The 25,325-nt window shown below is 43.6% G+C and overlaps 1 protein-coding gene across 2 annotated transcripts; it reads right to left on the reverse strand.

The window, feature by feature from the left end:
• Positions 1-2,288: 2,288 nt before the first annotated feature.
• Positions 2,289-24,586, reverse strand: mark4a (MAP/microtubule affinity-regulating kinase 4a). 2 transcript variants are annotated; one of them, XM_054625420.1, is made up of 18 exons: positions 24,504-24,586; positions 21,831-22,028; positions 21,209-21,262; positions 17,340-17,388; positions 16,946-17,011; positions 13,790-13,860; positions 13,635-13,691; positions 12,853-13,089; positions 10,235-10,354; positions 10,048-10,147; positions 9,810-9,919; positions 9,001-9,187; positions 7,876-8,087; positions 7,335-7,438; positions 6,381-6,665; positions 4,497-4,579; positions 2,864-2,908; positions 2,605-2,738 (listed from the first exon to the last, which is right to left on the reverse strand). In XM_054625420.1, exons 1-18 carry the CDS (start codon positions 24,555-24,557, stop codon positions 2,674-2,676), a joined length of 2,097 nt encoding a protein of 698 aa, XP_054481395.1. In that variant the 5' UTR covers positions 24,558-24,586; the 3' UTR covers positions 2,605-2,673. The 2 variants fall into 2 exon arrangements, with proteins under 2 accessions (XP_054481394.1, XP_054481395.1); XM_054625419.1 differs by lacking the exon at positions 4,497-4,579 and having other exon boundaries at positions 2,289-2,738; positions 24,498-24,557.
• Between the last annotated feature and the right edge of the window lie 739 nt (positions 24,587-25,325).

A 25,325-nucleotide genomic window follows, 5' to 3' on the forward strand; every position in this document is an offset into this window, starting at 1 on the left:
CTGACAGAATCTGCTTTAAACTAGAATTACTTCCCTTGCTCTAGCTATAAATAAACCTTGAGCTCTAAGATATATACTATATTCATATATTTTATATACAGCCATCAACTGACTGATATAAATCCTGTTTTTTTTTTTAAATGATATTATTCTAAAAAATAAATAAAGTACCTGTGCAAATATCCACAAATCGAAGTGTTTCACATTTAAGACATTGGCGCCCTCCAGTGGCTAGTTCTGGGTATTACCTATACAGGTACACTGGAAGGAGCTGATTCAAGTCAAAGCAAAGTGCATTGAGGTCTATATTACCTAATGCTAATATACACCACAATGAGAAACGTCCAGGGAGAGGACAAGGACAGACTCCTGCCGTCCACGTTGGTGTCTGCTTCTCACCCTGAGGAGGAGGACGGGTAACCCCCCCTTCAATGGGCTCCATGAAACAGCACACGCCAAGCAGGACTGAGAAGATGTCATAAATGGGTCTAAGATGCAAGAGTGTGGACGATGGCTGAGTGGGGCCCAGCGGGAGAGCAGGGTCTCAAACGAAGAGCTGAGGAAAGCCAAACGCTTGTTGTGACGTTAGAAAAGAGGCAGTCATACGTGCGAAGGTGGTGGACAGGGGTCAAGGTTGGCGTCCCTGTTAAATGTAGGGGGTTGGGGGGAGTTAATGAGGGGTAGGGAAGGAAATGGGGGTCGGGCGTTTTTGGGGTCACCATGAGCAAAGCCACAACTGAGAAATAGTATTAACAGTAAATCAGCAGCCAAACGACATGATCTCTGCAGCCTACGTAAATATCACAGTACGTTATTCACTAAAAACAGGGAGGGAGAATAGAAAGCTTTCTCGTTTTTTTCCCTTCTCTCTTTTTTCTTTTTTTTTTCTCGTTTTTTACATTAAATATGGACTGTATGAAGGCGCCGGGGGTTGTTTCACTTTAAAGGCAACTGGACTAACAAGAAGAAAACACTGTGCACACTGCCTTGGTTGTGCCTTTCCAGATTCAGAACACTCCCCCTGATTCCCCCCGCAGCCCACAAAGTCTTTGACAATGGATCTTTTTTTGTCGCTCTCGCCCTGCTTTAAATCGGGAGTTGAGAGCTTATAGTTTGAAAGGTATTCTCAAGTACGTGTCTCTGCTTGTCGCATCTTCAGTATGATGCTTTTTGAAGAAAGGTTAAGGGATGAAATGGGGTGGGAGTTTGGGAAAATCCAAATGCTTTGAACATGTTGTATTGACAATGACCAGCGATGACAAACTATGAATCCAGCCAATCAGAGAGCAGCAAGTGTGCATGTAGTCTTTGCAGGCCTCTCTATTTATTCTTTAATAGAGGCAGCCATAGAAAAAGTATTCCCTGGTATGAAAGTTATACAACTCTATAATATTTGACCAAATCAGCTGTGTTGATTTAATTATGTAGCAATAATCTACAGCATTACTGCATGAAAGATGTTTTTTGTATCTTGTATGCATAACAATTGTGCTCACAACAGGCGCAGAGCCATTATCTACATGTTTTTTTGTATTTCTGCAAGTCCCATGCAGAGAAACTAATGTTATTGAGAGGCGACAACTCTATCGTTCCACAAAGCAGAAGATGTCACTGGCTTTTTGTATTTCCAGGTCGGCCTCTGATTGGCCGTTTCAAAGGTCTGTCCATCCCGCTCCCACTGACCTTAATCCAGTGTGGTCGTCACTGCCTTACATACACTAATCAGAGCAACGCAACCCTCTGTGGCTGCCTGTCTGAACACTGATTCGGACCGTATCCACGTTTGTGCATGTTATTGTCCCCAGGTAACAAAAAGTCAGCAGATAATCATCAGTAAAATAAAAAATATGGTGTACCTTAAAAGGTGACATATAAAAAGAACATTTAAAAAAAAAAAAAAAAAAAATGACACAAGAGATGATATCTTTCTGGAGTGTTAAAAGTGACAGTGGGTAAAAACAATGATCAGAGCAATAAATAACAAAATAAAGAGTCAGTATGGCTAAGGGTAGCGATAACATTTTTTTCAACTAGATTCCGTCTGATCCAGGTCCAGTGGGTGCAGTTGCTCAGTGGAGAAGTTGATTGAGCTGGGTGGGGGTGATTGAGTGGAGGGAGGGGGGAAGGTGCCTCAGTCTGTGTGACTTTAAGGGTCAGGTGTGCGCGTATCTGTGTGTGCGTGTGTGTGTGTGTGTGTGTGTGTGTGTGTGTGTGTGTGCAGGAGGGGGTAGTCATGAAAGAGACAGAAGGAGTAGTCTTTTCTCTTGGGTCCAGCCCCTCGGCCCTTCTCTGCTATATTTTTCTTCAATTATTTCCAACCCCCCCACCTCCCTTTACCCGCACACATCCAACACTCGCTCACACAACAACACGCACTCATACGCAAACACGTCCCCCTGTTTCAAAGTTCAAGGTCCTTGGAGATTTGGGTGGCAATGTCCCGGAAAGCTAGCGGCGTCCCCCAGAGTCGCGTGTAGCGCACCCCGTTAGAAGTCTCGGAGGTGCCCGTGGAGAGGTGGCACACTTCGGCCTCGAAAGCCACGCGGCCCCCTGCCACGTCGTGGGTGCAGGAGAGCAGAAAGGGGCCGGCGTGGTGGACCTGGCAGCCACATCCGAGCGCCGCCTCCCGCAGGGCCAGAACCACCTCCGCAGGGTCCCGCCGCCCACCGCCTCTCAGATCCCAGCCACGTCCGACGGGCCGGGGCTCGGACGCTTTTTGATACCCAGGTAGATGGCAACTAATGAGGTGGGGGAGGGGGTTGACAAATGTTTAGGCATTGAAGAGTTGTTGCTTTCTTCTAGTCTCATAAAAAAAACATCTATCTTCTAAGTGCTGTCATGCAGCAGGAACACGAGCACTGACCTTGTGACCGCAAATCTCCTGATTCCCTCAGATTCATTTGTGACCCTGTGGGACAAACAGGAGGAGTCAGAGGTAATCCACCAGAGCACAGTGAGCCCTCTGACCAACCTACAACTCTCACATGAGATGGCATTCAGTAGTGGATATTAGGGCTGCATCATTATGGCCAAAATGTCAATCACGATTATTTTTGATCAATATTGAGATAAATTTCACATTTAAATAAACAGAGCGCTGCTTTCACCCTTACATTTTGAGCATCATTCCTGCTATTGTGGAAATATTTGCTGGAATTCAGTGCATTTACGTTTTGGGTGTCTGCTCTCTAAAACAAGTTATATACAGTTTATTACTCTTCTACTCTTTCAGATAACATTTACACAGGCTTCTGCTGTAGGGTACAAGGGCATAGAGGCAGATCAAAAAGGAGACACCCCACTGAGAGTCAGTTTTCTGTATCTGGTGTCAGTTGGGTTCTGACACTGCCCCGCCATCTTTAGGAGACTAGCGACAGCTCCTGGGTATATTAACTCCAATGGGAGAAGTGAATTGAACACAGATTATGACAGATTTTTTTCATTTTTAACAAGTCACATATCTTTAGAACATTCTGTCACGGATATGGCATTTTTTAAAAAAAAATTAATTTTAATTTTTTTAAAAGAATCGGGGGGAAAATACATTTTGTTGGAAATCTTTCACTGTCTCAGCAACGCACTCTCGCGATATCTGGCAACTAACATTTGCAAGCGCCCTGGCTAACTCATTTTCCTAATGCTAAATATGGCTGTAAGCTGTCTAAATAACTAGCGTTAGCAATACACTATCCAAATATAACCCAATCCACTTTAATCCATCCACACGATGTTCACAACACGTCCAAACAAGTCGGACAGGAGAGGCAAACGGCCCATTACCACGCCCACTTAGGAGACAGGAAGTATGTGGCAGTTTGTTTTTTTGTTGGCGTGCAAAGATGCTTTATGACTGGTAGCTTGCAAGTTAGTTCAGGAAATGCTCGCTGTGATATGCAGGAAAGCCATGTTCATTTAATTGTGGAATGCCAAAATCCTGATTGCGATTAATATTGGATTAATTGTGCAGCCCTACTGGGTATAACACATTGAGACTAGGCAAGCATCAACAACAACAAGCATATGTGTGTGTCCTCACCTTACCGGAATGCACGTTCCCGTTTTCTAACAAGTTTCAAAGCATGCAGATAAAAATGCAGTCCTTTGACTCTTAGTAATCTCTATTCATGACACTACACATTCCCATCCATTCTTGCAAACAACACATGGAGTATCATTTAATGACTTTAAACCTATCAACCACAAATACTAAATGAAAACATAAAACACAATTTCCTACAACATAAAAAACTTGTTTAACCCAGTCTGTGCTGACAATGACACTGATAACAACTGGAAGTTAAAAAACAAGAATCAAATGAATCTTCCTTGACTGCAACCATGCTTGGAACCAGTGTGTGGGTCCATGACAGTATGAAGATGATTAACAAAGTCATGCAGACAAGCAACAATTCATAGATAAGAGGTATGAAGAAGTCAGGCAGACAGATGGGGGAGCACAGGCAGACAAGAAAGAAGCCAGAGACATGGGAACTTACTAACTGTTTTTGATCCTTGTGGAAGAGTACAACCCGAGACTGATTTGTTTGAGCCCTGGCGCTTGGACGGGTCAAGGTTGACCCTGATGCCATGACAGTGGGGGAGAAGCACAACGAGATAAAGATGGAGAAAAAGAGGGAAGAGCAGGGGGGTGAGGTCGGGGGAATAAGAGAGAATATAATTGAATCACAGGAGAGCAAGTGGTGGAAAAAGAGCGCAGCGAACGAGCTGATTGGCGAGGATAAAGCTGAGGTTTGATAAGATTAGACATCTGTGATTATGATGACTGGGAGGGAGAGGGGAGCAGAGGATAATCCAGGGCCACAGAAGGGCTTGCCAAAAGGCCGGGGTGAATAAAATGTTCTGATAAGCGTGCATCCATATCCAGGGCAGTGCTAAAGCTGAAAGGAAGAACTTCGCAACAACGCTACATGATTTCATATCTTATGTTTGACATTCTTGGTTTGTGATAGATTGTCTTCTGAAGACATATTTTATATTTGAGCAGCAGAAACAGACTCCGATAACTGATTACATCTATATCCAAATATTTTCTTTGATTAAAAGAAATGGCATCAGAAGGTTTAATGGTGTATTATATACAGCTTAGAACTAGTGTCCGGAAGTAGATCATAATTCCCTCTCTAATATCTATTTTATATTGCTTTGAAAAACTGGATTCTTTCTAGTTTCTCACCAAACACTATATTTTACAAGATTATATTTGAACACATCAAGCTAGCCTTGGCCTTACTCTTATTCTTCATGAATAGGGCTTTAATGCACAATAAAGAAACTCAATGTGACCTCCGTATGTTAGCTGTTAGCTCTATTATTAAACCGAGCAGGATTGTGCTGCCCATCGGCTTGCAACAGCTAACAGCTAATGTTATCTAGCTCTCCTCCTGCTGATTATAACAGATTCTTTTTTCACAATGTAGCATTATCCGGAAAAAAAGGGTGAAAAAGAGTGTTTACCGGCAGGTGTGTAGTACTAGTTTTCACATGTGCAGTACCGATCGGCCGATATGTACAGATCAGGTAGTGAGTGACAGGTGTTGTTGTTGTTCGTGTGTAGCGTTAATGAGCTTATAAATTATATGATAACGTGATATTAGATTGGTGCATAGACTCACTCTCCAACACCTGGTCCGTGATTAGAAGCTGTATCAGAGGCATTTCTAACACTGTTATCGGAAAAATTCTAATTAATTATTCCCTTTTTCCTATGATCACCCAAGAACATTTGGGAAGTAGTAATAAGATAAAAGCTTAGCAGAGTGGAGAGAGGTGGGAAAGATTGTAGCCACTGACGATAAAATTGACACATAGTTCCCCGCTATAGGTTTTGAAGGTGTAAAAAAAATGGATTGCCTATAATAGTGATTAGTGAAATTATTAGCTTGAGTGAAAAACTAAAACCCTTTAATTCCAGCCATAACATTAATAGTTAAACTTATGACATCTGCAGCTCTGAATAGTTAAGAAATTTTGGATAATATAGTTCCTTGCAGTTACTCGAGAATATCGATACCACTCATGTATATGCTGTAAATATGAAGCTAGAGCCAACAGACTATAAGCTTAGCTTAGCACATAGACTGGAGAAGTAAAAGAACAAACTAAAAAGCCACACCTACCAGCACTTCAGAAAGGTTTTTATTTATGTATCTCGCTTGTTTAATCTGTAAAAAAAACAAAGTATAAAATCATAATAAGTAGTGAACTTTAGAGTTGCTGGTAGGCTGGTCTTGTTTCAGTGCCAGGCTAGCTGCTTCCCCATGCTTCCAGTCTTTATGCTAAGCTAGGCTAACAGTCTCCTTGCTGCAGCTTCATATCTAATGCACAAACTCGTGAACACGTGAAACGAGGCATGCATCTACCTGCGAGTGAGTTTGGAGGTCAGCTTGGTGAAGAGGTTGGAGGTTGCCCTGGTGCGGGCGTGGGGCAGGGGGCTGGCGTCATGGTGGGACAAGGTGGGTGAAGTGGGTGGGGCCGAATAGACCGGGGGCCCGCGGTCCCTCAGCTGTCCCCCGTGAAAGGTGCTGCGGATGGTGGAGCCTCGGGTCAGGCGGCATCGGTCTGAGGACGAGGAAGAGGCGGCAGCTCCGGCGCCAGAAATGCTGAGCGTGGAGGGAGACGCTTGCGGTATGCGATGGCCAAGGGAGCTGCAGAGTAGAAAAGGGAACGATTGTGTCTTAAGCTAGCCCTCTACTGTTATTTGGTTTCCTAAAATGTATATACTTTGTTAGTTAAACTCAACATTTCTATACTTTTTACATACACCGTAAAATTTGCCAATTAATTGGATAAAAACCCTTTAAATTCAAAGCAGTATTTCAACTGCTACAAACAGTTTTTCATGGATGTCTTTTGGACTCTCCCAGGCACTGGCATCAGAAACAGAATTTGGTATACCTCTGTACACCTGCGTCTTTACACCATGTTGGCTTCTATTTACAGCTTCAATAGCTGTATGATGGAAGACATATTTCTAGTTTTGTCTGATTTTTGGAGATGTTGGCACAATGTTAGTACAACTGTAAAGAACTGAGTCGGCAAGCTTCCAAGACACAAAACCTCCCGGGAAGTTCTATATCACATTTTCACACATCCTCCTAACTACAGAACAACTACTACCTCTCTAAGTAAAGGTTTTCCAGCAAAATGATCTTGGACCGACCTTTTTAAGACAATGTATGATTTGAGCTTATGTAATGTCTTAACAGATCTATATGATGATGTGCTGATGTGACCCCATCAAATAGTTACCTGCTTAATCTGCTATTTAAAGATCTGTACTGACAAATATTTAAACCTCCCACACAAAGCGCTACCTGTTGTCTTTGCCGTTCTGCAGGAGAGAGTGTCTGTCAGCACCTGAGCGGTCAGTGCAGACATATGTATTCCTGCGTGTCATTGCGCTTCCAGGGATGTTATTCTAAAGAGAGGGGAAAAAGGTAAGAGGCAGGATAGTAAGTCACTTCAAAATGGAGGTTGTGAACACAATGGGAGCAGGTCAAGGTGCAAATAAAATGTCAATGATAAACTTGACATAAAAAATCTTAAAGCTCTCTTTTGGATATTTGCATGGACTTTTGAGACACTCCCTAACATCAGCTTCCCTTCTTCAGTGCAGGCTTAAACATCAGCTCATGAGGTGAAAATTACAGCTGTGTCACATCAGTCAAACCTTATCCCACACTGCACTACTAATCTAGTGAAAACCTCAGTCTTTTTTGTTTACATTTTTGGCAAGTACTGCTGCTTTGGCAACAGCTCCTGTTCACACTGTACTGACAACATCAGCTGGATTATTTCGGTACAAAATAAATACTTTTTTCTTCTCTCTGCTTGAGGAGGAGGTCTGTCACATACCGTGGTGGCGGTCATGTCTTTGCGGCGGTCTGGGATCTCAGACTTGTTAGGGTTGTTGGCACTGCTGACCATTGGGCTGGAGGGGGGGAGGCTGTGGCTCCCCATCACGCTGCAACTGGCCTTGCGTGAAGGCATTCGTCCCTCCCGCAGCTCACGCTCGCCCGTGCTAGTGGGGCTCCGTTTGGGGTGCATGACGGGCATGGAGGGCCCGCCTTTGTTGTGGAGGACAGCAGAGCACAGACACACAGAGACTCGTATAAGGAATATTCTGCATTAACACTCTGGTGGGTAATGCAAGGTATATCCCCTCCAAACAGCCGGTCACAGCCCTGCACTCTTAGAAAATGGGTTCCAAAAGGGTTCTAGGTAGAACCCCCGGGATGGTTCTAGGTGAAACCCTTGGAATATAAGAGGGTTCTCAGTAGCACCTCTTGGGTTGGTTCTTGATGAAACCCTTGGAACATGAAAGGGTTCTTGGTAGCTCCTCCTGGGTGGGTTCTAGATGAAACCCTTTGTATATAGAAGGGGTTCTTTGTATCACCCTATTGGTGGGTCCTAGATGACACCTTTGGAATATAAAAGGATTCTTGGTAGCACCTCATGGGTGGGATCCAGATGAAACCCTTAGACTATAAAAGGGTTCTCGGTTCTAGATACAACCCTTGGGATATAGGTTTCTCTGTAGCACACCTTAGGTGGGTTCTAGATGGAACCCTTGGAATATCAAGGGTTCTCGGAAAAAACCCCTGCATGGGTTCTAGATAAAACCACTGGGATATAAAAGGGTTCTAGGTAGCAGCCCCTTCGGGGGTTCTAGATTGAAAAATGAAATATAAAAATATTCTCTGTAGCACCTCCTGAGTGGGATCTAGATGAAACCTTTGGAATGTGAAAGACCTCTGTAGCAACCCTTTGTTTTGTTCTGGTTTGCACCCTAAGAGGGTGGAACGGCTCTGGGTGGAACCATTACACCATAGAAAGGTTCTCTGTAGAACCTCTCATAGGGGCTTCTGGGTGTAACTTTTTTAGATACAACCCTTTATGTTTGGTTCTTGGTAGAACCCTCTAAAAGGGTTCCAGGTGGAACCTTTATAAAAGCTTAGAGAAGGTAGAGAAGAGACTCACAGAAGTCGCTGTGTCGTCGCTGCCTGTGGTAGGTGGAGGCACTGCGCTGGGTCTTGCTATGTGAGGAGGAGGTGGAGGACGAAGAGGAGCCGGTGGCTGAGGAGTGCTTGTTGGTCCCGTTGGTGATGGGGCTGGGTCGTACCCTTGCCAGGGACAGGCTACTAGCTGTTCTTGCCTCACTGGCCTCCTATAATGGCACAGGGATATTGGTGTTTGCAAAATGAGAAGGATGGATGGGTGATTGAGTATACCAGGGGTTTTAGTTTTCCCTCAAATCGCAATTCCAGTAAGAGAGGTAGGACATTGAACATAAATGCTTTTTGAGCACTGATTGAGATGAGACTGTGGCACTCAGTGCTGAAAACTGACAAACTTTTTTTGTTAAGTTATCTTTTAACCAGATCTTTCCTTTTTTCCCTTCCATGCTATATTTCCAACATATTCTTTCAAGCGGCTCACACAGTAGAACAAAGCTTACGACATAAAAAGAAAGAGTGGAGATACACTCCAGATATTCTGATTTAAGACAGAATTCAGCAAATTTGAATGTATTTTATTATGCATTTAAAAAGTTGAAAATATGCCAATATTTGTCAAAGTAAGGTGTTAAAAGGTACTATATTTGGAACTGGTACAGAACAATATTGATACCCAGTCCTAATTAAAAGTATAATAGTTTTGGTAATGTACAACCGGTGAACAAGGAAAAGGTCAACCTGGTATTTAATTAATTGCCAGTTGCTCTGGTCAGTATGTCAGCCAAGTACTTTACATGCATACATAAACATAGGTAGATCTATATGACTCACATCGCCCTTGCGGCCCAGTAGTAAGTAGGTGGCGGTGACTTCATTGTATTTCTGATTGAGCAGAGAGTCCTTGATTTCCTCTGAAGTGAAGCCCATCCCCACCATCACCTCTGAGGAACATTAACAACATATATGAGAGGTAAGAGAAGAGACAGTGATAGAAAACATCTTGCATCTGGACTACAGCGGCCAGGTATGTTTTGGTCTCTTAGCAGTAACAGCGGCCCAGCTGACTCACCTATGCGAGCCGGATCGCTAAAGTCTTCTACAGGTTCTATGTGGGGCTTCAGGTCATCCCCCTCGTACCCTGAATTAATCCACTTGTCCTTCATGACTTGCTGTAGAAAGAAAGGCACAGAAAAGCTGCAGTTGTGTTTGAATTTCACGTGACTGAAGTTGCGCCTCATGTGCTTGTGTGAACTCACGTCTAGGGTGCAGCGTTTGGTGGGGTTGAGCACCAGGAATCGGCGTAGGATCCCTTCACAGTCTGTGGACATGTAGAAGGGCACGCGGTACTTTCCCCTTAGCACGCGCTCCCTCAGCTCCTGTTGGCCAGATCCATCACACATTGCACATTCAGCTCTTAAAAAATATAACTCTGCAACCAGACCAGGCGGCAACCTCTGGTTCTGCTGAGTAAAGCCAATGTGGAAGTGTCTTAAAACTGCATTCTCTCTACTGAGAAGCAGGGGGTGAATCCTCTGGTTGCAAAATTAAGTCAGATTGTATGGAAGTCTATGAAAAAATGACTCTACTTCTCTATTGATTTATTCCCTCAGTAAACATTGTAAACATGAGTTTATGGTCTCAATCTCTAGTTTCAAGTCTTCTTCAATACAGCATGATGTTCATTCAGTAAATTATGGTCCATTTAGAGTCAAATAGACCATAAAGCAGAGTATGCTTTAGGGCGGGCTTACTGTGATTGACAGGTGGCTGCTGCTGCTGCCAGAGCTGTATACGGCGTCTCTACGTCACTCCCCCGCATTCCAAATATGGTAACTTCTGTTCATTAGTTGCAAAACAAAACAACCTGGTGCAAGTAATCCAAGATGGGGACGGCAAAATCACCAATCTCTAGGCTTCAAAACGGCAGTCCACAAACCCATGGTGCACATATGCCTTTTACACAAATATGGTGAGAAGAGGCTACTTTTGCATTTGGCTTTATGACAGAGACAAAACGATGCATCACAGACTCTGCACATTATTTCACTCAGACGAGGAAATTCTGACTCCCCCACTCATAACCACCACTTTGGTTTATGTTGAACTTTTAAATAACAACATATCTAAAACAATATCTCACATGAGACCAGTCAGATAAAGTCCCCAGGTTCCTCACTGCAGGCAGTACGCTGGTGTGCGGTCAAATATGACACGGGTTAAATACACATTTGTCTCTGTCCCCTGGTGGAGCTCTAGGGGGGCATTCATTGCCATCCGCTGGATTTTGGATAAAAATACTATTTTTAGCAGTTTTTTTTAGCAGCAGGTTCTATTTCACAATAACATTATAGCAGAGACAGAGAATAATGCTTTCACACTACTAATTATCAGTCAGGTGACATTAGGAGTAGAGATTAAATGGACAAAATAACTAGCTACATAACTTATTCTATACACATAAATAATATCGTATGGAAAAACCAATTGTCTTCTCTTCTAATCAGGCTCTATTTATTTTTTTAACTTGGTCTATTTATCTTGAACTCTTCTGAACGGTTCAGGGTGAAAAGTATTTTGAGGTTGCCACCATGGTTCAACAAAAATAATGGTGAAATATCACTATCAAGTAAGTGAACACCATGAAGTAACCGCTATTAACAAAATATTTTTAAGCACTAGAGAAGGAGGAGCCACTACGTTAGACTAAGACTTAATCTAACCAACCAAAGGGGAGAAAAGCCTTTGGGGGTGTTCTATCACATTCTAACATCCACTGTTACACTAAACAGAACTCATCACACAACCCAAGTCTAGAAAAGTGAACTCAGCAGCGTGCAGATCTCCCCCAGATGTGTCCCTCTCGCCCCTCCCACTCCCTCCCTCCCGCATCCGTAACAGACAAGATGGCTGTGGAGATAAAAAAACAGGGGATTTATTTATCTCGCATCGTGAATTACTTTAGTGGATCATAACATATTGAGTATGGATATAATCTGCAGATGCTCAAACTTTTCTGCGGATGCCAATTTTTGAACCACAGCAAAGGCCAAAATAAGATGGAATGCCTTTTGCTACTGAAGCAGTTGTTGATCACTTGCGGCTTCCTACCTAAAATGTAAGGCCGATGGGTCCAGTAGTATGCGAGGTTAGTTGTGGACAGACAAGACACACGAATACAGTAGGGCTGTCCTGGACCAAGGAAATTCTTCGTTCATAAGCACTCTTATGATTTTGTTAACTAATCTACAACTGAGTTTCTCCACAAAGAATCACACAAAAGCAGCACTTTAAATCTTGTGTTTACCAGAGAGTGCGCATAAATTTATTGGGAATAAGTCATTTAGAAAGAAAAAAACATGAAAAAGGACTACTGGACTAAGGGAATCTTTGTCGACAATAAGACCAAAATCACCAATTAGTCGAATAATCAACTAAAAGGGGACATCCCTAAGGTGCACGCACGCACACACAAACACAACCTAACCCATGATCTCCCCACAGTCTTACATCTTGTGGAGATAGTAGCACTAAAGTAAACTAAACCATTCAGCCTTAGATGATGCTCAAAAAGACACACGTCAAACTCCATGGCTTTTTTATAAAGCCCAATAGAATGGTTCTTCAGGGTGAACATTCCATATGTTAATATATGGTAGTATAGCAGAGTAGCAACACAGACTGGAATATCTGACGTATTACATGTTAACAATGCTAGAAACAGCAACAGACAATGTCATCTTGACCAAATCAAGTGGCTGTTGGAAACATTTAAATCCATGTAAACCCATTGCTGTTACCATAACCTCCCTGAGGGAAAGTCCCGTCCCTGGATGTACCCAGACACACAGACGGTCCCTCCCTCACATCCACTTGCCTTCAGGTTCTGCCCATCAAAGGGCAGCGAGCCGCTGACCAGCGTGTAGAGGATTACTCCAAGGCTCCAGACGTCCACCTCGGGCCCGTCATACTTCTTGCCCTGGAAGAGTTCGGGAGCGGCGTAGGGCGGCGAGCCGCAGAACGTGTCCAGCTTGTTGCCCAGCGTGAACTCGTTGCTGAAGCCAAAGTCGGCAATCTTGATGTTGGCGTCGGCGTCCAGCAGAAGGTTCTCCGCCTGAGTCACACATGTATAGATGTAGAAGAAGGGGGGAGGCAGCAGGGATGGACATTAGGAGGGAGAGAGGCCAGAAAAGGGACAGAGAACAACACGTTGGGGGGAAGGAAAGGGGTAGAGAAAATACACGGATGGGGGAGGAGATAGAGGAATGAGGACACAACAACGGGAGTTGTGATGAAGAAAAAAAGAGAGCGATTGGAGACTGATGGGGAGGAGGGGGAAGGCAGAGCTTGTCCACAACGTGGATACTGTACATGACTCATACTGTTTATATGTCACTGAGTGTGTTTAGGGCTGCTATAATCTATTTGAACAGGCCCTGGCTGCCTCCTACCCTTCCCAGCTTCTCCACTCATCAGACACTCACCGTACGATTAAGATGCTAAAGGGCCCTTTTCACAGAAACAGATTAAAACTAGTCCCAGATTATAACTTTCTGTTAGGTGTAATCTGTCAGTGGAAGAAATGTCCAGCCTCTACAAACCGTAATCCTCCAGCTCTCTGAAAAGCAGCCCCAAAAAAACATCTTTGGAGCTTCTCACCTTCAAATCTCTGTGGACAATCTTCTTGGTGTGGCAGTAATGGACAGCGGAGACGATCTGTGAACACGGGGAGACAGAGAAAACTCTGAAAAGTGCCGCCGACTGAATGTGAGGATCGTTACAATGCGGGCATCCAAAAGGCAATGTATTCATACCTGTCGAAATTTGGCTCTGGCTTCAACCTCCTTCATTCTCCCATGAGACACGAGGTAGTCGAACACTTCACCTGTGAGCAGCAGAGACAGATCATTCGGCTCATCAAACCAGAAGCAGTATAGCTATTTGATTACATATTGCTGATGCACGCAATCAAATCCAATCACATCAGTTCAGTTATTAATATTTATAAAGCTGCAAGTGCTGTCAAGGTGTCGACTTTATTGTCCGCAATGGGGATTTGTCTTGCAGCCACAGGGAAACTGAGAATGACACAGACTTGGAAGAAGAGTTTGACATTTTGGGAAATACGCTTATTCGATTGCATGAGAAGATCGATTGCATTCTCATTACTGTCCCTTCATTGTGAAGCTGCGGCCGGTTAGCTTATTTTAGCATTGTATGACAGGAAACAGGGAAACAGCTAGCCTCAATCTAAACAAAGCAACAAAATCCACCTACAAGCTAAACGAAAGCACCAATCAAAACATGAACATTCCTCTTAAACATGAACAAGTTGAATTTACAAGAAATAAAATGCACCCTTGCTCAATTTAATACACTGTGGTCTGGTATGACCGCCACAGTTTACGGCAAATATGGCTAATATTAGCTAATGCTAGCAAAGTTAAGGTCCCATCCTGCTACGTTGATTTGAATGGGAATATCTGTCCTACTACTACTCTCTTTCTGTGGTGTATTCATTAGTGTTAAACCAACATACAGTAAATCATCAGCATCATATTTAGATAGGTTCACATCTTTTCTGTTGCTGACACTTTAGCTTTCGCTCATGAAATACTTTTTTCAATTACTGAAAAGCTTTTCCGAATGAAGAAGAACAAGAAGAATGCCTAGGGACTGAACGAAAATGACTAAACGGGTTGGGTAGGGTTGAATTTTCTATTTCATTTCATGAACTAGAATTAACTCCTCGTGGGTTTATGCCCCTGCCTAACAATCATGTTAAAGTTTACATCCCGACTGTCCAAAATGTCATTACTTTATCATCTGCTCCTATTAGATATTTTGCGTGAAATTGTCATAATCAGCATATGAACTGAAATGAAAAGAGTTATGGCCAAAAACGTGTTTTGTGAGGTCACAATGACCTTTAACCACCAAAATCTTAGCAGTTCTTCTTTGAGTCAAAGTGGACGCTGTAGTGCTGTATTTTACGAAAAGTAAGCTATAACATTATCATGTAAAATCTAGTTTTGGTAAGTAACTAGAAACAAAATTTTGATGTTTGAAGATGTTTTCACAGCAATATAAGATATTAGATCAATTATGACCTTTTTAAATTATTCCTAACACTACCTCTAAACAGTTTATAATCCGCATTTAAATAACTAATGTCTAGATTTATTTATTGATAAAAATATTTTGTTTTTATTCCCTAATCATTATAATTGTATAATTTTATGCAATCCCCATTATAGATGATTTAAGACGAAATAAAAGGAAATAGTTGATGATGATGATGATGATGATAAATAATTGAGTTCATTGGTTATAGGCCTATTAGAAATGGACTAAGGTGAGATGAACAGAGTGAAAACACGAATATAGCAAAATCGCAATAATATCATATTGTGACATAGGTATCCTGATTAGATGTATCGTGGGGCCTCTGCTGATTCCCAACCCCAAAAATCTACATATCCCCACATCTTTTCTGACTCCCACCCCCTCACAATCATTTTTGTACAGTCCGTTAGATGTTGTTTAACAACCACTGTGTTTGAGTGGCTGCTAGATGATTTGGATGAAGAGAGTTGGAGGTCATATAACGCATACTTGAATATACCGTGTATGAAGATAGATAGTTCTCTTTGGACATTCAGGCACCACTACAACTCCCTAATACATCCTTATGGTCTTTTTTATCCTCAACGTAAAGCACTTTGGGCTTAAGAGAAAGCCACATTTGAAACCGAGTCTGTGACATTCTCCAAGGTCACAGTGAGCAAACGATACGGTTTGGGCCGGAACACAGAAAAAACAGGATTGGTCACAAGAAACCGACACAAATAGAACCATAAAAGAGACAAAAAGATTTTTAAAAAAAGGAGAGCAGCATTGGATGAGATGTGCCGCCATCACTCCTGAAACTGTGTCTAAAGTCAGTTTAAACAGCAGCACCATTACAGCATGGAGGCTCCTCAGTTATTTATGTTGTGGTTCCATACTCTATTAAGTTTGGATGTAAAACCGTACAACACCTATAAGGTGGAAGTCCACAGTCATTTAACGGTGACTACGTGGTCCCACTATCTCAGAGTGCTGGAGCAACGTGTGTTTGGATGTGTAAAGAGTAAAATAAATTAATTCAAAGTTAAATAAATTAACTAGTAATCTGGTGAATGCATAGATGCATATAACTCCAAAAACTCTGATAATTCAACAATACATTTTTGTTTAAACAGTTGGAAAAGACACTTAATAATTTCACTTGATTTTGACTTGCTTAAATAACTACAAAGAATATGTAATATCAGAAAAATATATAATAAGTTATTAAAAACTATTGAAGCAGAAGGTCACATTTTGGTGTCAACAGTATTTATCATTATTAACAGTACAAGCTCTCATTTTCATAATCCCCCTCAACTGCAGAGGGAATAAAGCTGTGTATCTTAAAGAAATACTGACACATTTTTGACAAACATGCTCTCTCTTATCTGTATTGTAAATGTAAGGCTACAGTCAGCAGCTAAGCTTAGCTTAGCTTAGCATAAAGACTGGAAATCGAGGGAAACAGCAAGCCCGATTCTCTAAAAAGGTTTTGTTTGTTTGTTTGTTTTTTGTTACAGTACATCTTGCATACCAACATTATTCTTCTCATCTAACTCTCGGAAAAAGTGCATTTCCCAAAATGTCGAACCTTACCTGCAAACTTTATTTGAGATATCGAAGGGGAAAAAAAGCCCCTCAAATGTACCCTTGTTCTTGCAATTTTACCCGTTAGCCACTACGTTTCACCTTGCATCCAAATGGAGGAATTAAAGTGTAAAATGATACATTCATGATCACACACACATGAGAATTCCCTGTTGGGAGCATTGACAAGCCGCAGTTTGCTCCAAAACTGTGACCTTCTGCATCATTTGCACACATATCATTTTCCCAAATGTGATGTCCGATGTACCCACCTCCACTGGCGTACTCCATGATAAGGTAAAGGGTCTTATCAGTCTCAATCACCTCGAACAGCTGCACTGTGGCCCAAAACAGAATCAGATTAAAATCAAATAGATATCAACAAATCCTGCTCACATCATAAATAACAGCGCAGCAGTCTGTCTTAATACCAAGAAAACCGTCATAATGCTGTGGGTTTTTTTCCTTCTCCATATGGCATTTCAGCTTTACGCAATCCAACCTGGTGACCTCCATATGAGGCATGAGATGCCGCTCGCTAAGGTTCGGTCAACGAAGCCTACTCAAAGCGTTACACTCCCGTCTGGTCACACACAAAAAACACACACACGCAGTGACACAGCACTCAGACACACAAATACATTGAGATGCATGTATGTGCCTTACCTATGTTTGGGTGATTTAAGCCTTTCATTATTCGTACCTCCCGAAAGAGCTGGGAAGAAGAAAAACAGAAATTTAAAGCCTTGATGTTATTAGACATAGATAGACCTTGTGTTGCAGACGGTGCCTTCGAGTGTTCAACGGTGGTCCGTTCACTGCCGTGAAGTTGTGCTTTAAAGTGTAGCAACAAGGGGGCAAGAAATGCATTGGCATTGTAGAGAACCATATGTGTTTTCTGCCTTTCCTGGCTTCTGATCCATGTTTTTTAGGTCCCAGGTCACGGTGACTAGTAAAAAATGAATATGGTATATTCTCATTATAAGATGGCGGTCGTTAATTTCAACAGCTGCAATGGGAACCGTCACAAAAATTGTGAGGATTCCTATTATTTATTTAAGTTAAAATGTCCTTCTTGTAAATATACAATTTTTAAATCTCTCTATCTTCATTCCACTAAATGATGTGAGATGTGGATCATCACCAAAATCTTAGCAAATGTTTGAGTTCAAAAACCAATCAGTCGCCTGAATTCACCTGAAAAAGAGTTCATGATATTGAGCACAAACAGGGAGTGAAAACCCTGTGTCAGAGGTGCAGAGACTCCCCTGGACGATGTTAGGGGACACTAATGTCGTGTGAATCCTGCAAGTCAATTCCCTTTATTGTCAATGGATAATTCGTTTTCTGAATGTTTTGTTTAGATCTGCAGATGAGGCATTTCCTAATGGTTATTTTTGATGAATTTAGGACAAATCAACAGACACAAATAGACAAAGTAGTAAAAGAAACAACTAAATGTGTACTTCTGATGTTTCCTACTCACTAGTCTGAAAGAAGACTTGATATGGAAACTAAATAGTCCTAAATCTCTAAATTGTATCAGTGCATGAAAAACAATGTTTTTTGCTAAAATTGTTCCAAAATTTTATTTTGTTTTCAGAATGCAAAATTTGGCCTTTTGATCACCTGCAGAATAATTTTTGGAGGGAGATTAATTTATCGTAACCATAGTTATTGTATCAGCATAGGGGGACATCAAAGTGTGTTTCCAGGTGTTGGGGAGAACCACTACAATGCATATAGCCTTTTGTTGCTCCAGATGAAACTACGCAAAGTCTGAGAAACTTCCTCAAGTGACGTCACAGTTTGGGTCTGAGGACTACAAGTTTAACAAAATCTCTGCTCCGGGCTAAAGGGCTCCAGGCTACATTAGCTTCTGCTAGCACACACCATGCCTGAATCTCCTACCAAACCGTTAGCGTTCGAGTTGCATTGTAGGTAACTTAGGAGCTAGGTTTTAACAAGAAAGAAGAAGGTGTGTTATAAAAAAGAAAGGATGTACTTTATTTTTGCTACATTGATTCTGATCCTTTTTACTGTCCATTATTACGTAGGAATGATCACCACAGTGGAAAGCAACTGTTTTAATACACCACTTCATGGATTAAATGGCCATTAAAATGAAATGGGCCCTGTGCTGTGGTTGTTTGTCATATAGTCTTTATAGCACACCAAAGTTCAGCTGCTGAAATCAAACACAGACCCCCCTAAGAGATCAGGAGTGGACCAGGGACGAGCACACACATTTATACATTTTGTCCTAAAAATAACGCTATCACTTTTCGGTCTCTGATAATCATCCAAATGACAATTTGCCAACAAAGCTCCCTCCGTGTTAAAAGCAACAAAAACGAATGGCCCACACACAAATGGGATGAATCTGCAGCCAAATAACTTCTACTCCCCGTCCACTCACATCTCACTGTGGTGCGATATGTCTCCTCTGGGGGACAGATTTGTACACTTTGTCCTGTTTGGAGCCAGCTCCCCTGGTTTCATGTCTACTACAGTACACTCCCTCAACAAAAGGTCCATCGCTGAAATCCAGTGACTCTCCTCCACGTCGTCAACTCCACCAACCAGGATAGAAAACATAAATAGATGGTGCGATAAGCTTTCCTATCCTCTTTTCTCAATCCTCCCCCCTCTCTTTCCATCCGTCCCCTCCTCCTTCATTCAATTCCTCTCTGGCAGTCTTCTCCTCAAGCGGGCGCCCCCAACGTCACTGTTGCCATAGCGACCCAGGTATTAAGACCGGGGCTCTTTCCCCAGCTTCTCCAGCTGTGTTTAGAGGGAATCTTGGGATACGTAGTGCTGAAGCGTCTCATCATCCAGGCGTCCCATTAATCCCCCCACCCCCCCCACCGCTGAACGGTCAGATTCGTCAAAACAATAAACAACCCCCCGGACACATGTTCAACCTCGGTCATCACTAATGACCGCAAATAAATAGCAATCCTAGGATAAAGCTGACATGGAGGGACACACGTGCTGCCATGGCAATAAAGGCTGCTGGCTTCTATTAACAATACAGCAGATGGAAACAAATTGTATTAAAATGTAAGTTTCCTCTAATACTATTATTTTAACTTCCCTCTTTCTTTCTTCCTTCCCCTCTTTTACCCTCCCCTATACAATGCACCTCCCTCCTTCCCTCTCCTCTCTACATACATTACTGTCCAGATTATGCTAATATGGGCTCTTTCATGTCTTCGGTGCCGAGGATTTTCCTCTAGCCCACGGGTATGTAAAGAAGCCCCGCTATCATCACTGGCCTATAGTAAGAGCATTCTCTCCAATCAGTGGTCGCCTCTCTCCTCTTCATTGTCTCTCACGGCAGCCGGTTCCCAGTAAAGAAAGAAAAAAAAAAAAAAAAAAAAAGAAGACAGGTAGGATAACATACAAATTGGGATTACAGTTGCTGCAGAGCATCTAATATTCTAGGCAGGTATGGTACATGATATAAGCACCAGAAATATGATGAGTCAAAGGATCAGGATTATAGGAAGCCAGTGCTCAAAAGGGCCAATGGGTGGTTATGGGAAAAGAGAACTTTTATGCACTAAAGCCTCGATCATGCGGTAACAAGCCAAGGTCACCGCTATTGTTGCACTGATTGAGGAAAAGATTATTTACAACCAAAAAACTGTGAGATCCCTGTTCACCTGACTGCGTGCAATCCAGATAAATGTGTTCTAGAGATAAGACGGAGATATCCGAGCATGTGATCAACCCGTGACCGACTGGCCACGTGTGTCTGGATATCGACCGGCCCAGGCCCTCCTGTCTGGATTTCTACGATTCTGAATCATGTGTGCGTTCGCTCCACGCTGCTGTGGCCCTTAATAAGTGGCAAAACCAAAGTGTCCACTTTTTTTCCCGCCTCTGACCTTCACGCACAACAAACCTCCAGAGTCCACCATACAGGCTTGACGCTCAAATTTGCTGATCGCAGCAGGAAAAAAGAAAAAGAGTCCAGTCCATCAATAGACTTCCTTGTGACAAACGGCGAAAGCTTTTCTAAAGACACGACAAAATGGCCACCAAACCCCAACATTAAAAATACTTGGATGATGAATTAAGAACAAAAACACACACAAATAAAAAAGGATGAGTTGGGGTGACCGCCGTTTCTGAGATGAGTCGCCCCCCCCAGTGATTAGCCCCAGAGAGAGAGACGAGAGATGATCTCTGGAGCAGAGGTCTCCCTCTCTCCAATCCAGTTCCTAGCACCTGCCAAACAGCATCACATCCCAGGAGCCCTCTCTCCCTCTCTATCAGCTGCTCTCTCGTTCCTGCCCCCCCCCACTCTGAGGAGGGAACAGCTGAGGATAAACCTGAACCCCGACGGCGTCTCGCCTATTTCGTTGAATTACATCACTGTGACCGAAAACCATTCACCTTTCTGATGCCTGGCTGCTCAGATGAGAAACGATTGACAGTGTAGAGTGTGTGTTTCAGTTTTGTACCCGACGACATGATGCACATACACCTTAATAAACAGTCCATCGGTATAAAAAGGGGAAACTCACCTTCTGTAGGCTGGTTGGGTTCAACTGAGTTTTGTCAATGATTTTTATTGCAACCTGGAAGAGACGTCAAGCAAGATTTTGATGAGGAAACGTAAACAAACCACCATCACAATTTGCCTTTCCTTATAAGAGCCTCCATTCATTTCTACTGATGTCATTTACACCTCAACCCTACAATACACAGCCCTATCTCAGTGTAACACCATTAATATCTGTTTGTCTACCACTGTCAATGGAGCAATCTTTTACAATGGTTCAAGTGCAACTAATGGGTTCATGGTTGATTAATCATCATCGCCTATTCTAATGAGCCTTCATGTGTAAAAAGAACGGCAAATCTGATTGGCTTGTTGAGTCACATGTTTCCTGATCCTAGCAGCCCACAAAAACTGACTGGGTTGTCTTATTTCACTGTTAAATTGTACGTGCACAAGAACTGAAAAAGGTGAGTTTTTCATCACATGTCCCCTTTAATACTTGACCAAACCACATCTTCATGACACCAGCAACAAGAACTGACTGTCGCCTTTCCTCACCCCACACTCATCATCCACCATCTACCCGTCATCTCCTCCCTCCCTCCCTTCCACAACCGCTGTCCCTCTGCTGCCCCATGTCTCACCTCCTTGCCCGTCAGGATGTGGCGGGCCAGCTTGACCTTGGCAAAGTTTCCCTTGCCGATGGTCTTGAGCAGGCGGTAGTTGCCAATGTGCGGCTGCTCGTCGGAGCAGGAGGCGATGGAGTTCCTGCACCGGGCGCCCAGCGAGCGGCTGGACTGGCTGGTGGCCTTGTCGGAGCGGCTGGCCCCAAGCGACACATGCTGGAAGAAAAAGAAAAAGAGTGTGGGGGCGGGGTTAAAAAGAGAGGAGAGAGTGGGTGGTCACTCACTGTGCCAACAACATAACACCTCCATATAGGCTGGACAATGTGGCTATCAAATATCATTATATTTGCGACCAGATACCTCAATATCGACATATTGTAGGGTTAAGACAATGAGGTTTGGATAAATAACAATCAGTAAAGTGGATATAATGACTAAGTAGGTAAAGGCAAATAATAGAGCAGCTAGAACAGTCTGGTAAGTTCAGGAAACTACCAAAACCAAACACTTCTGCCACATCACGATATCCAAAGTCTATATAAATACAAAGTCACATATCACTATATAGATTTATAGCGGCTAAACTGTTTTAAATGCAAAGGTCCAGGGAACTCACACCAGAGTATCTGCTGTATTTGTGGGAGTCACCGAGCGGCTACACCAGAACCATTCCACCAGGTGTTTTGTTTCATAAACTCTAACTAAAAAGGAGCGATGCTGAGCCGAGCTACATGTGAAAACATGACCCTTTGTTTCTGGGTTAACAGCTGTTGTCCAGTATGTGAACACTTGGTTTCAGCATCATCTCCTTCAGAGGTCTGCTACTTGACCTCCGGAAGATGTCTTTATAAGATATGACAGAGCGTAAAGGTAATACTTTCTGCTGCAACCTGAAGTAGCCCCAGAGCATTCACAGCCCTGTTAGCCGCTGCTGCATGTTACCACCTCGATTCTGGACCACAGCGCTTCTGATGCTTGAGTCATGGGCAATTTTCAGGGAGGAAGCCGAGCGGAAGACAAAGGGAGGACAACATCGTGCGTTTACACAAACAAAGCTGTAACGCATCGCAGTGTGAAGCAGCTTCTTGTCATGTGACCAGGAAAGATACAGAGGGGGAATGATGATGATGATGATGGGGGGAGGAAAACAAAAGCAACGCCAGGAGATGGAGAAACCAGGATATGAGTGCAGAGAAGACAGAGGCAGCCGATGAAAGGGTGGAGAGAGAGGGATGAAAAGCAGGAAAGAGGGAGCAGATGCCGGCACAGTGGTCCCTGGCCAGTCCCGGGGCCCTGAGGCATCACACTTCCCTCCCCCCCAGCATGTCATCTTGCTCTCAGCTTCACACACACACGCACACACACACATGCACACACACACACACAACCACGCAGCCTTATGCCCCACCTCCAGACACTCCCTCCTTCCTGGTTCTCATGCCCCACCTAGAGCCAAATTGGACCCATGTCTCTCCAAATCTAAAGATGCCGGCAAGTCCCAACCGACGGCGGGGGGGGCCCGGGGTGCATCAGCTCCACCGACTAACGCCAAAGATACAGGGGCCTCACACCTGTGGCAATGTGGCACACAAACGTTTCACCTCCCCCCCCACATCCCAACAGTCCATTCACTCATCTGTCACCATCGCTTAATTGCTGAAGGGACGACAGCAGGATCCAGATCCGTTTGGAGCGGAAGGAAACAGCTCTGCGTTCGTAATCAATCGTGCACCCGCACTTAAGTGTAAACTCACACGCTTGTGAACACCCAGTTCCGCACACACTCACACCTACTGGTTTAGTAGCCATCAATCTGTGCTGAGAGCTCTGCTAACAAACAAATGGGAGGGGGGGGGGGGATCTCTGCCAGAAGTGTTTAGGGCAGAGAAATGCCATAATGCAACGCCAATCAGTCATGTCACCATTTTGATGGAGGATACATTCATAAGGAGTGTGCAGATAGATAGATAGATAGATAGATAGATAGATAGATAGATAGACAGACAGACAGACATATTCCGTCTGTCTCATATGAATAAATCCCCTCTGCCTCTGTCTTTATTAGAGGCCGTTACTGTCCTCCACTGTACTGGATGTATGGTGCTGTCTGACACCCACTGGCTCTGGGGTTGGGCGCTTTGTGGGCTGCGCAGCAACGGACTGCACATCATTTTACGCAGTAATCCCCCTTCTCTTCATGCGAACAAACCCAGATATTCTCCATACAGTCACTGTGGCCTTCTGGGCTCACATCCCACCCATCCAACACACACACACACACAGAGAGACACACACATAGAGGCAGCAGCAGCAGCAGCAAGGAGTCTAATGTGACATCACTATCTCTCCACAGCCTTATAATAAGAGGTGACGGCTGGTTTTCAGGCTTTCTGCGCATATCCTCTGAGTGTTATCGGATGCTGGGCTCTTTCCCTGCGCACTCAAGGTTAGCCCATTTAAAAAAAAAAAAAAAAAAAAAAAAAAAATCCCCTGTTCTGCTAATAAGATCCATCCAACATCACCTCCAGAGTCCTGGAACATATAGCAGCATCCATGACCCTGTGTGCACAAACCCCGTGCATGCCAAAGGCCACATATATATTAGGAGATTTATATATTCTTGCAGGGATGCATGTTTTATCTTCAGCATGCACATACTAAATAGAGGATATAGGCTGCAATTGCACTTACATGGTCTCCGGTGCTCCTGTCGTTCCCAGACGGTAATGCAGACCGAGAGGACATGTTGTTTTACTCTCTCCTCCTTCCCTGAGTGAGAATCGCGGTGTGCGTTTGCGTGGATGCTATTTGCGGGACACAATAAGGTCCCCCGACTGTCCCCCGGATCAATCTGCCTCTTCTCCAGCCGGCCGAGCCGTCGAGAGGAGACCTCTGCCTGTCATGGCAGCGACGAGAGGAGGAGGGAGGGATGGAGGAGGGTGGAGGGTGGTGGTGGTGGTGGTGGTGTGTCCTCTCAAACAAGCTGCATATTTTTCCACCATGCACTTTGCAAAAAAAATGCAAAAAAAAAAAAAAAATCATCAACGATGCAGCAAAAGCAATGCACTGCAAACCCCGAGCATCGAAATGGAGATGGCTTAAAATGCGGTGGTGTTTGGCCGGAGCCCAGCGTCTCTGTGGCGGCTCTCCACCCACAAACACGGCTCCTCCTGGGTGATTGGCAGCTCACTCTTTGACAATAACACTGCCCGGTGGAATGGCTCACTTTAAACCCTGCAACGCCGAATGCGACCAGCTCCCCTTTTTTTTTTTTTTTGCAGCAGCAAGCTCGCAGGAAAACACAGCTCCCGGTGCAGAGGAGGGGTGGTGGTGGTGGTGGTGGTGGTGGTGGGGGGTGGTCGGTGTTCCCGGTCGGTGAGATGCGCACCGACCGTCAAGTCAGGAAGAATGCACCCGAAGAAGCAGTTCCGGTATCCTGCTTTTGACCTAAAGGCGTTCATGATTAGTGACAATAATTCATTGCAACATAAAGTCCTGCAGTGAGTCTTCCTT

The sequence above is a fragment of the Anoplopoma fimbria genome, chromosome 24, assembly GCF_027596085.1.
Source record: "Anoplopoma fimbria isolate UVic2021 breed Golden Eagle Sablefish chromosome 24, Afim_UVic_2022, whole genome shotgun sequence".
NCBI lineage: Eukaryota > Metazoa > Chordata > Actinopteri > Perciformes > Anoplopomatidae > Anoplopoma > Anoplopoma fimbria.